The 10624-nt window shown below is 58.0% G+C and overlaps 1 protein-coding gene across 3 annotated transcripts; it reads left to right on the top strand.

Annotated features, from left to right (window-relative positions):
* Positions 1-445: 445 nt before the first annotated feature.
* On the top strand, positions 446-7677 carry MYADM (myeloid associated differentiation marker). Of its 3 annotated transcripts, none has more exons than XM_060085326.1 (3): positions 446-552; positions 3597-3672; positions 5344-7677. In XM_060085326.1, exon 3 carries the CDS (start codon positions 5346-5348, stop codon positions 6309-6311), a length of 966 nt encoding a protein of 321 aa, XP_059941309.1. In that variant the 5' UTR covers positions 446-552; positions 3597-3672; positions 5344-5345; the 3' UTR covers positions 6312-7677. The 3 variants fall into 3 exon arrangements, with proteins under 3 accessions (XP_059941309.1, XP_059941307.1, XP_059941308.1); XM_060085324.1 differs by lacking the exon at positions 446-552 and adding an exon at positions 1785-1892; XM_060085325.1 differs by lacking the exon at positions 446-552 and having other exon boundaries at positions 3373-3672.
* The last annotated feature ends 2947 nt before the right edge of the window (positions 7678-10624 follow it).

Here is a 10624-nt window from a genome sequence, read left to right as displayed (position 1 = left end):
GTGATTGATTTGGGCAAGAAGCGGGTAGGAGATGCTTCTACCCCGGGGGGTCAAGGAGGTGCGTGAATAGAACCTGGGGTCGTCCCTGGAGAACCTCCAACGGATACCGTGTCCTGACTCCTTCTACATCCTGATGCGGGGCTCATAGAGAACCCCCCCTCCCCTAGGCAGGGCACATAATGACAGAGAGGGTCTGTGTCTACCGCCTTTGCAGGGCACAAAAGTGGGCATTACAGGCTCCCCACCCCAACCATACCCCCCCAAATTCTGCAGAGCACACAGCGTCCAGGTGCCCCCCCCAGCCCCTCCCACCTCCGTAGGGCACGCAGCCGGGGACACAGAGCTCCCGCATCCCTTCGGACCCCTCCCTTCGCGACGCGAGAGTCTTCCATCCTGGGACTCGGCCTCAAAGCCTTCTCAGTAGTCGGCCTGGAAGACACCCAGCAGTAGCAACGCGGGCAGCTGCCGGTCGCCGAGCCTCCACAGCCGCCACGAGGCCCCGCCCAGCGGCAGCCTAGAGCAAGGCCGCGCCGGGGACGACTGCAGAGCGCGGTGAGTGAGCCCGGACAGCAGGGAGGGACCCGGGCGTCCCGGTCCCCGCCCCACCCCAGCCCCCGGCAGTGCATCCCGACCTTCAGCTCCCGTTTGCTTCTTGGCTCTGTCAATCCGTCTCAGGGCTCCAGAGCCGCCCCTAAAAAAGGACCCCCGTGCCCTGGGGCCCGGGGAGACCAGCCCCTTGGGCCCTCCCCTCTTGCAGGAACCAGGAATCTGGCACCCCCAGCCCCCAGTCTCGTCCTCATTAAGCTTCTGAGCCCCTCCCTCTTTCCAGGAGCCAGGATTGCAAGCCAAAAATATCTCTCCCTTACAGACCCAAGAGGCTTGGCTAGCAACCACATCTGCTCCGAAAACCCAGGAGCCTGAGCCGCAATTGCTCTTTTGAGCCAAGATTCTGGGCCCGCGGCCTGGGAGTCCAAGCCCCCAACTCCTATGACCTCGATCTCAGAAGTCCTGCTACCAACACCCCCCCTCCCCTGCCCCCATCGACAGGGACATATGGGACCTAGGGGTCTGGCCCATCAGTCCCTTACACCGCGAATCCCAGTGTAAATGAGGATTAGGAGACCCATTTTGCTCTTCCCTCAAATTCCTTACTTACAGGAATCCAACCACTGTTCTTTTGGGGACCCAGGAGTCGGGGACCTCAGCCCAGAAACCCCCTAAAGCCTAGGGATCGGCACACCCTCAACTCTTTCCTATTTCAGGGACTCAGGAGACACAGACCCTAGCAAACAGACCCCATTAAATTGAAAGGCCCAGTCCCCCAACCCACCGCGACCTAGATGTCCCAAATTTCGTCCATCCTGGAAGAGCAGGGCCGGACCAGAGGAGGAGGGAGGGGCCAGGAAGGGAGAGAGAGAACGGATTGAGGTGAGACTGGGGTGGGGACCTGAGCTGGGGGGCTCTGTCCTAAACAAAGTCTAAACAGACGGGTTGCCGTGGCAACGGCCTTTCCCGGGCCTGCTCTGGAGACTTCTCCAGTGCTGTGTCGAGGAGGGCACCCCCAGGAGCATCCACTCCGCCAGCTGTTGTGTCTTCCTGTTTTGTCACCACGGAAACAGTGACCTCAGCCCTCCACCCCTACCGCTCGGGGCGGGAGAGCTGCTGTGTATTTATCTCTGGGGATGTGGTCTTATCTTGGCCCCGCCCTCGGGGCGGGACTGGGATAGCCCTGGCAGGGGGTGTCCGTTACTCGGCTCCAGCCCAGAGCTCCGGCCCCGCCCCCAGCCCTGCCCGCGCTCACTCCTCGGCCCTCCAACCGCACCCAGACCGCAGACCCTTCTAGTCTGCAGCTGTCGCTGCTGCTCCAGTCGCAGCCGCCACAGGCCCGTAAGGTGAGGCTGCGGGAACCCCCGAGAGAGGGAGCAGCGTTCAGGATTCTTGGGTGCAGAGGGATTCCAAATGTCTTCAGTCCCTAGAAAGATGGGCTGGGTCAGGACTCGGGTTCTGGAGAGGAGAGGGCTGGGGACCTGAACTCATACGGGTCATTCATCTGAAAAAGGAGGGGGGTTGGGGCCTGGACCCCTGGGTCTGAGGGAGGAGGGGGCTGGGGGTCTGGACTCCTTGGTCTGAGGGGGGGGGAGGGGCCGGGGGTCTGGATCCTGGGTCTGAGGGAGGAGGGGCCGGGGGTCTGGACTCCTGGGTCTGAGGGAGGAGGGGCTGGGGGCCTGGACCCCTGGGTCTGAGGGAGGAGGGGCTGGGGGCCTGGAGAAGCTTAGAATTGGGAGTCCTGGGTTTGAGAAAGGGAGTGGCTGGGGTTCAGAATTACTGACCTCCTCCCCATCCAGGGGGCAGAATCCGAACTTTAGACTCAAAAGGCCACAGACAGGGTTTCAGCACCCGTGGTCCCAAAGTGAAGATGGAGCTGGGCCCCTTGGTGCTGAGAGCACAGGCTGGGGCTCAGGGCGCGCTTCTGAGTTTGCGGAGTGATGGGGTGTGGTGTTTGGCGTGGAGGTGGGGAGAGCACTGGGCGTGGCTAGCGAAGTCCTCAGCTTCTCCAGGAAGCCAAAGGGTGTTTTCCTCTCCCTCCTCGGGTCTCTGGCAGTTCTTTCCTGAGCTCTGACCTCAGGCGACGGCTGGGGTCTCCGAGAGTGGAGACGGACCCCCCCCCCTCCGGGTGGCCCGTGCGCTAACTTACCTTCCAGGGGAGACTTAACTGACTGTGGCCCGCCCTCTGCCTCCTGGGCCTGTCCCAACTTCCTCCTAACGGGTCGGGGGAAGCGGGAGGTGGCCCGGGAGGTCCAGCTGTAACCGGGAGACCAACCTTACGGGAGGTGCTGGGAGGTGTGGCCACTCTCTGGACTGGGTTCCAACACTGTGCACAGTTTCCCGCCGCGGGGCGGGAGGCGTCCGCAAGGCGAACCCAGGGGTCCGGGTACACAGCCACTCCTCTCTTAGAGACCCTCTTGGGGGGGGTCCAGGCTCCCGGCCCACCTTATGGGGACCCAGAACTCACATTTTGAAGGACCCAGAAATTCGAACGTGCAGGCTTCTCTTCCTGGGACCTGGCGTCCGGGCTCGGTCCCGCCCTCCCCCGCCGGAATCCGCGAGCAGGGCGGGGGTCCCAGCACCGCCTCCCGGTCCCCGCCACATTCCAAATGGCTGGGCTGACTTGAATCCCTTATAAGGACGGAGACGCGGCGCCGCCCGGGCCGCCCGCCCCCTCAGCCACCGCCCAGGGCCCTCCGGCCGCCGGCCCCGCGGCTTTCCTGGCGGGGGCAGGGTTACGATCATACACGCTCACGCCGGCCCGCGGGGCGTGCACTTTGGCTAGGTTCCCTCCACTCCCGTCCTCGCAGTTTGCGGAAAGAGGAGGAAAGAAGGGGCGGGGCTTCCCCGGGGTCACCATCCCCGACCTCTTAGGGGCTCCGGGCCAAATCCCCGCCCTGGCTAGGAGGCGCGCCCAGGGTCAGCGGAGCCTCACCGTGCGTTCTGGGCGAGCCCCGGGCAGTAGGCCGGCTGGTTGCCTGGGTCCCGGGAGGGTGGAGGCGGGTCTGAGCGGACGCTGACGTTGTTTCTCCCTCCTGTGCTCTGACTAGCTGTTTCCAGGTGTCTGACTTAATCCGCCTCCAGAGCCGGATCTTTCTCTGGTGGGGTCCTCAGCAAAGACCGCTGGTGAGTGGGCTGGGGGCTCTGACTCTTGGGTCTGAGAGGGGAGAGGTTCTGAGGTCTGGACTCCTGGGTCTGGGGGAGAGGGACCTGAGGCCTGAGCTGCTCTGTCAGAGGACGGAGCGGGCTGAGGGCCCTGAACTATGGGGTCTGAGATAAGAGTTGGGGAGTGCAGTGCTCCTGGGTCTGAAGGAGGAGGGGCTGGGGACTGGGACTCCTGGATCCTGAGACCTGGGACCCTGGGTTCCAAAGGGAGGGGCCCAGACACCTGTGTATATGAGGAAGAAGTATGTTCAGCAGCTGTGGCCTCCTGTGTCCCCAGGAAGCTACTGTACAGGGACAGCTGGCTAAAGGCTGTGACACTGCTCTCTTGACGCTGGAAGGAGGATGTTGCATTGCCTTGGGGCTGAGAGAGGCCTTCTGAGCGTTTTAGAGGTGGCAACCAAGAGATGAGCTGTTTTAGGGCCTGAGGGAGGACCTGGACACCTGGTCAGGAATTGAGGCCAGGCCTTCATTCCTGAGGGTCTTTAGGACAAGGACATAAAAGTCAAAGGTTCTAAAGGGATAGAAGAAAGAAGTTGATTTCCCTGAGTCTGGTGTGCTCACGGCTGAGGGCCCAGAGCCCTGGGGTCTGAAGCTGTATTTCTGAATGAGGGAGGACTAGAGATTTCAGTGGCACTGAGCCAGCTGAGAGAATCTGGGGAGCTGAGTTTCCCAGAAGTTGGGGAACTAGTGGGCTGGACCTCATGTTGGGGAAGGGGGAGAGGCTTCCTTTGGGTTGAAGTACTCCAGACCTAAATCCATGTGGCCATAGCAGGAGTGTTGCCAAGATTGATAAGACCCGGTTCCAGAAGGGAGAGGGGGCTCTTGTCTTCCAGGAGCTGGGGCCAGCCTCCTGCTCAGTGAGAGGAGACAGGCTGGAAGGATGGAAGCTCTGATCAGATGTGGGTCCCTGAGAAGGTTTCCATGTAGAGGCTGGACTCCTGAATGTCTGGAGGCTGGAAATGTTTAGGACGGTTAGGTGAAAGAGAGGCTGGGCTGCAGCGTCCTGGGTACCCAAAGGGAGGAAGTGCAGAGATGGAGTTTCTAAGAGGTCACAGAAGACAGGGCCTTTTCTTCTGCTGCTGCTACTTCTTCTTTTTTTTTTTTTTTAATATTTATTTATTTATTTGGCTGCACTGGATTTTAGTTGCGTCATGCGGGCTCTAGTTCCCTGAGCAGGGATCACACCTGGGCCCCCTGCATTGGAAACTCAGAGTCTTAACCACTGGACTGCCAGGGAAGTCCCTAGAGCAGAATCTTGAGTGGCTGGGTTGCTGAGTCCCTGAGGGAAGGAAGGCAGCTTTGTGTGTTTGGAGTGGGAAGAAAGATACGTGGTTTTACAGGAGTTGGCTTTTGGGGAGAGGAGAGGGGGGCTCTGGGAAGAAAAGAGATAGGGGACTACACTCCTGAGCTCTGCCGTGAGGCTGGAGGGAGGAGGAGGCTAGCACCGGGTGACCACCTCATCCCTGGAGGGCTGGGACTGGCCCAGTTTGAAAACTCGCATCCTGGGTACTCCTCAGCTAGAGTCCAGATTATGTTGTCCACACGCCCCCTCACTCCAGGGAGGCAAGTGCTGGGGGCCTGGATCCTCCAGTTTGGAACCTTCTTAGGACACCTTCTTTCCCCTCCCCCCAGCCATGCCGGTGACGGTGACCCGCACCACCATCACGACCACGTCGTCGTCCTCGGGCCTGGGCTTCCCAACCACCGTGGGGTCCGCTCGGGCACTGACCCAGCCCCTGGGCCTCCTCCGCCTGCTGCAGCTGATCTCCACCTGCGTGGCCTTCTCGCTGGTGGCCAGCGTGGGCGCTTGGACAGGCAACATGGGTAACTGGTCCATGTTTACCTGGTGCTTCTGCTTCGCTGTGACCCTCGTCATCCTCATCGTCGAGTTAGGCGGGCTGCAGGCCCGCTTCCCCCTGTCCTGGCGCAACTTTCCCATCACCTACGCCTGCTACGCCGCCCTCTTCTGCCTCTCGGCCTCCATCATCTACCCTGCCACCTACGTCCAGTTCTTGTCTCACGGCCGCTCCCGGGACCACGCCATCGCTGCCACCGCCTTCTCCTGCATCGCTTGCCTGGCTTACGCCACCGAAGTGGCCTGGACCCGGGCCCGGCCCGGCGAGATCACTGGCTACATGGCCACCGTGCCAGGGCTGCTCAAGGTGCTGGAGACCTTCGTGGCCTGCATCATCTTTGCCTTCATCAGCGAGCCCTACCTGTACCAGCACCAGCCGGCCCTAGAGTGGTGCGTGGCCGTGTACTCCATCTGCTTCATCCTGGCGGCCGTGGCCATCCTGCTGAACCTGGGCGACTGCACCAACATGCTGCCCGTCCCCTTCCCCAGCTTCCTGTCCGCGCTGGCCCTGCTCTCCGTCCTCTTCTACGCCACGGCTCTGGTCATCTGGCCGCTCTACCAGTTCGACGAGAAGTACGGCGGCCAGCCCCGGCGGTCCATGGATGTGAGCTGCGGCAACAGGCACACCTACTACGTGTGCTCCTGGGACCGCCGACTAGCTGTGGCCATCTTGACAGCCATCAACCTGCTGGCTTACGTGGCCGACCTGGTGTACTCAGCCCGCCTGGTTTTCGTCAGGGTCTGAGGCTCTGCCCTGGAGGGGCGACCGATTCCCTCTCCTCAGCGGAGGTTCTTTACCAAGTTCTGAGGCCCTCTGAGGTCCTCTTCCCGGCTCCCCTCTCCCCTGCGTTTCTCATACCCTTCCCAACTCCTCCTCCTCTCTTTTCTGTTTCTTTCCCTCCTTCTTCTGCTCTCCCTTCCCGTTCTGTTTGGTTACCACATCCTGTTTGGCTTCCTTCTCTTTCTGCTCTCTTCTTTTCTACACGTTCTGCTTTGGGGCTCTTTTCTGGTCGTCCTGTTTGTTTTCTCAACTGCCCGTTGCCTGACCGCCTCTTCCCAGTTTCCTTCTGATCGATCAGGAGCCCTGAGACTTCTTCCTTCTCTGCCCCACAGCCCACTCCCACCTCCAAAGGTGCTGAGCCCCACATCACACACCCCTTTTGCAGCTGTTCATACCCTGGGCCTCCAGAGGGGCCCCATTGCCAAAGCATGCCTGCCCACCCTGGCTGTGCCTTAGTCTGTGTGTATGTGTGTGTTTCTGGGGGGGTGGGGGTGGGTAGCTAGGGATTGGGCCCCCTTTCTCCCAGTGGAGGCGGGCTGTACAGTGTACCTCCCCTTTAAGTTAAAAAACAAAAAACAAAAACTCTGGAGGTCAATAATTTCCAGTGGGTGGGAGGCTTAAAGCATAGACCCTCAGTCCCTAGACCCCGCCTGGTGCTCAGCCTCGCCTGAGATCGGCTCCAGAATTTTTGCCAGGCTTACTAAAAACCCACTGCCTAGAGGCCATCTTAAAGGAAGCAAGGGGTGTATGACTGCCATCCCAACTACTCCCTGGGGTATCAAAACACTGGCAAAAAACTGCATGGTCTTGAAGACAACTGTCTGAAGCATTTGTAAAGGCCAGTGATGTGGCCCTCCAGCCTCAGTGTCAAAAATTGCATCTCCTGCCTTTGCAGGGAGGAGAGGAAAATGGCCACTGCCAGCCTTAAAGGTGATGTTAGCCTGTTTTTTTTTTTTTTCTTGTCACGAGGGCAACAATCACTGGGTGGCTCTTTTCTTAAAAGGGAAGTTGCTTTTCAAAAAAATTTGGGGGGGTTGGGGGGAATTGCTACTGTGCCGTAGTCAAAGGAATTGCATTGCTTGAGTGTGTGGTGTACACACGTGTGTTTCTGCGTGCTAGTTGCTTTCTGCTGCTGCTTCCTGCTTCTCTAGGACTCACATACGTAACATGATCTATATAAATGTATAAATATATATTTTATTTTTTTTTAATTCCCTGGAGCTTCTGGTTCCCATCAGCCCCTGCTGTCAATCATAGAGAGAAGCCTTGTCCCTTGTCCCACATCCGTAATGTTCTTTTTTTTTAAACCCCAATATAAAGATAAAAGAAAGACTTGTGCTTGCTTTATTAATGGGGAGGGCTCCAAGAGAGAGGGCAAGGCCCAGGTTGATGGGTCTGGTAGGAGAAAGGGGCTGGGGTCAAGACAACTTTGGCCCCATCAGAAAAAAAACTGAGTCTGGATCTTACACATTACTCTCTCTCAAATGAGGAGAGCTAGTTAGGATAGAAATGAACAAGGTTTTTCGCTCCTTGGAGTCCCACGAGCACCTCAGAAATACCGTGTCCCATTCTGAGTGCAGCATCTTGCCTCCAAAATGAATGCTTTCAGGTTCCCATTTCTCACGGCGAGAACCCAGTCACCACTTCTTACCATCTGCCCTCTCAGTCATCAAAAACTGTATTTTTCCTCCTAAATCCTATTTATATCTCTCCCCTCCTCCAGGTTCCTTTCGTTTCACCTGAGCTATTGTCCCAGCCTCGTCCTTGGAGCATCCTACCTCCAGCCCACCCTGGCCCCAGAGGGATGCTTTCCAACATTCAGATCTGATCCTGGCCCCCTCTGCTCAAATCCTTCCGTATCCCGCTCCACATTGCCTATAGGTAATACCAAAGCCCCTCAGTCAAGGCCTTTGGGATCTGACCCTGCCTATATTCCCACTCTCAGCTCCATTTTACCCTTAGTTCTAAGCTCCCTGACACACGTGGTCAATAAAACACTTCGATGAAGATCAAATGAATTACTCCTGCCATGAATCTCTGTCCCACAGGTCATCTTATCGGTTTCTCCAAGACAATGACAACTACATAAACACATGACTCTGGGAAAAATCAAGGATCATGCAACCCACTTTCTGCATCTACACCCGCAAAAGCAATTGGCAAGATATATTGCAAGGGAGGTAAGGGTCCCGCTGGAAGAGGGGAAAGGGTTAACTAGAGCAGGCGCACATCTTTTTAGTGAGGAAAATCTTCCTTTCGGTGTCTGCAGTGTCCATCCCAGAATTCTGACCTACACCAATCCCTACCTTGTCGAAGGGCGTCTCGCACCCCCACCCCTCCCCCATCCCACGCTTAGACCCCTTCTAGAAGGCACCAGACAGAACAGCTATAGAACCTTGGGGTGATATGCTGGTGATGCGGGAAAGAACCCAAGCTGAACTAGAATAGAGCGCCGTGGGATTCCTAGGTCAGTTTTCGGGGCCACTCCCGCCCCCTATCCTCTCTCCTGGGGTACGGCGGACGCCTGGAGGTGGCTGGAAAGCCAGTGGACCCCATGTTTTGGGGTTTAGGAAAGTACTCGGATTCTCTTATCTCCCCTTCGGCTTCCAGAAGCTGGACCCCGACCCCCAAAAGTCGCAGAGAGGATGTGGCGGCCGGCCCGAGTCCCCAGGCTCCGCCTCAGCGGGCCATCCCGCTTCGCGGGGCATGCCGGGAGAGAAAGTTCTCGGTCGCGCTGCGAGAACAGCTGATCCGCAGGCCCAGACTACAAGTCCCAGAACGCATTGCACCCCGCAGCCCCGGGCGGGCCGTGGTTGTCCTTGGCAACAGAGCCGGTCTACCTGTGGAGCCGGGACTAGGAAGCGCTCGGGAGCTGGGGGAGGGACGGAGCGCGACCTGAGAGAGGCAGAGACTCAGGTGGGGCGACGGAGGGGAGAGACAGGAGGAGACCTGACCGGGCCAACGTTCGGAGAGACCCTCCCATCTCTGTGCAACAGAGATGCACAGAGTATTCCAGAGCCAGCGGGGGAAAGAGATTGAATCACTGAGAAACGTGGAGGGAGAGAGAGAACCCCAGAGACGAGAGGGATTCACAGAGCCAGAGAGATAAATAGAGTGGGTGAGGAAGGGACAAAGATAGAGTTGGGGAGGGGAGAAGGAGAGGGAGAGGGAGCAACTTAAACATTCCGAGAGAGACCCCCCAGCGATAGAGAGATTGACAGAGCCAGAGAGTGGGTCAGAGAGAGCGACAGGCACAGAGAGATACAGAAGGAGGAAGAGGCACGCACGAACGGAGAGCGAGATTCGTAGAGACACAGGAAGGGAGAAAGACAGAGACAAAAGCATCTGCAAAGACACGGACACGGGGAGGAGGGGAGAGAAATCGAGAGAAATAGAAGAGGACATGGAAATGAGACAGGGAGAGAGACAGAGATTGACTCTCAGAGAGAAAGAGACGGAGGGAGGGAGAGACAGAGATCCACAGAACCAGAGAGACAAAGAGACAGGGAGAGGAAGAGATTCAGGGAGACAGAAATGCAAGAATTTATGAGATGGGGAGAGACACAGGGAGACCGATTCACAGTGAGACAGACATGGAGTGAGAGAGAGACACACACCAGGACCCAGAGGGGGTCACCGGATGAGTGACAGACATAAATGGAGATACACAGCGAAGAAAACAGGAAAATAAAAACAGAAATTCTCGGGCTTCCCTGGTGGCGCAGTGGTTGAGAGTCCGCCTGCCGATGCAGGGGACACAGGTTCGTGCCCCGGTCCGGGAGGATCCCACATGCCGCAGAGCAGCTGGGCCCCTGAACCATGGCCGCTGAGCCTGCGCGTCCGGAGCCTGTGCTCCGCAACGGGAGAGGCCACAACAGGGAGAGGTCTTCGTACCGCAAAAACAAAACAAAACAAAACAAATTCTCAGAGATAAGGAAAGGAACCCAGACCCACCCAGAGAGACAGAGAGAGCGCCAGGACTAGGGAAAGGAACAGAGACCCCGGGAAATGGACACTCCCAGAGGGAGACCTAGAAGTACAAATTCACAGAAGCCTAGAGAGAGAAATCAAGACTCGGGTGGCATCAGAAAAAGTGAGACACCAAGCCTCCCTGCTCACCATTGGACCCCAGCACTAATACAAAGTTTGTGCAATGAAACAGTGACACAATCAGACACAGAGATCGGAGAGGAGCTGCAGTGGCCTAACAGGACTCACCGAGGCACCCTAGTCGGGGAGGAAGACGGAGCCGGGCAACAGATTGGAGAGGGGGCAGG

The sequence above is a fragment of the Mesoplodon densirostris genome, chromosome 19 (genome assembly GCF_025265405.1).
Source record: "Mesoplodon densirostris isolate mMesDen1 chromosome 19, mMesDen1 primary haplotype, whole genome shotgun sequence".
Lineage (NCBI taxonomy): Eukaryota > Metazoa > Chordata > Mammalia > Artiodactyla > Ziphiidae > Mesoplodon > Mesoplodon densirostris.
The sequence above is the reverse complement of the archived record's forward strand: the minus strand, read 5'-3'. Positions and strand labels throughout refer to the sequence as shown.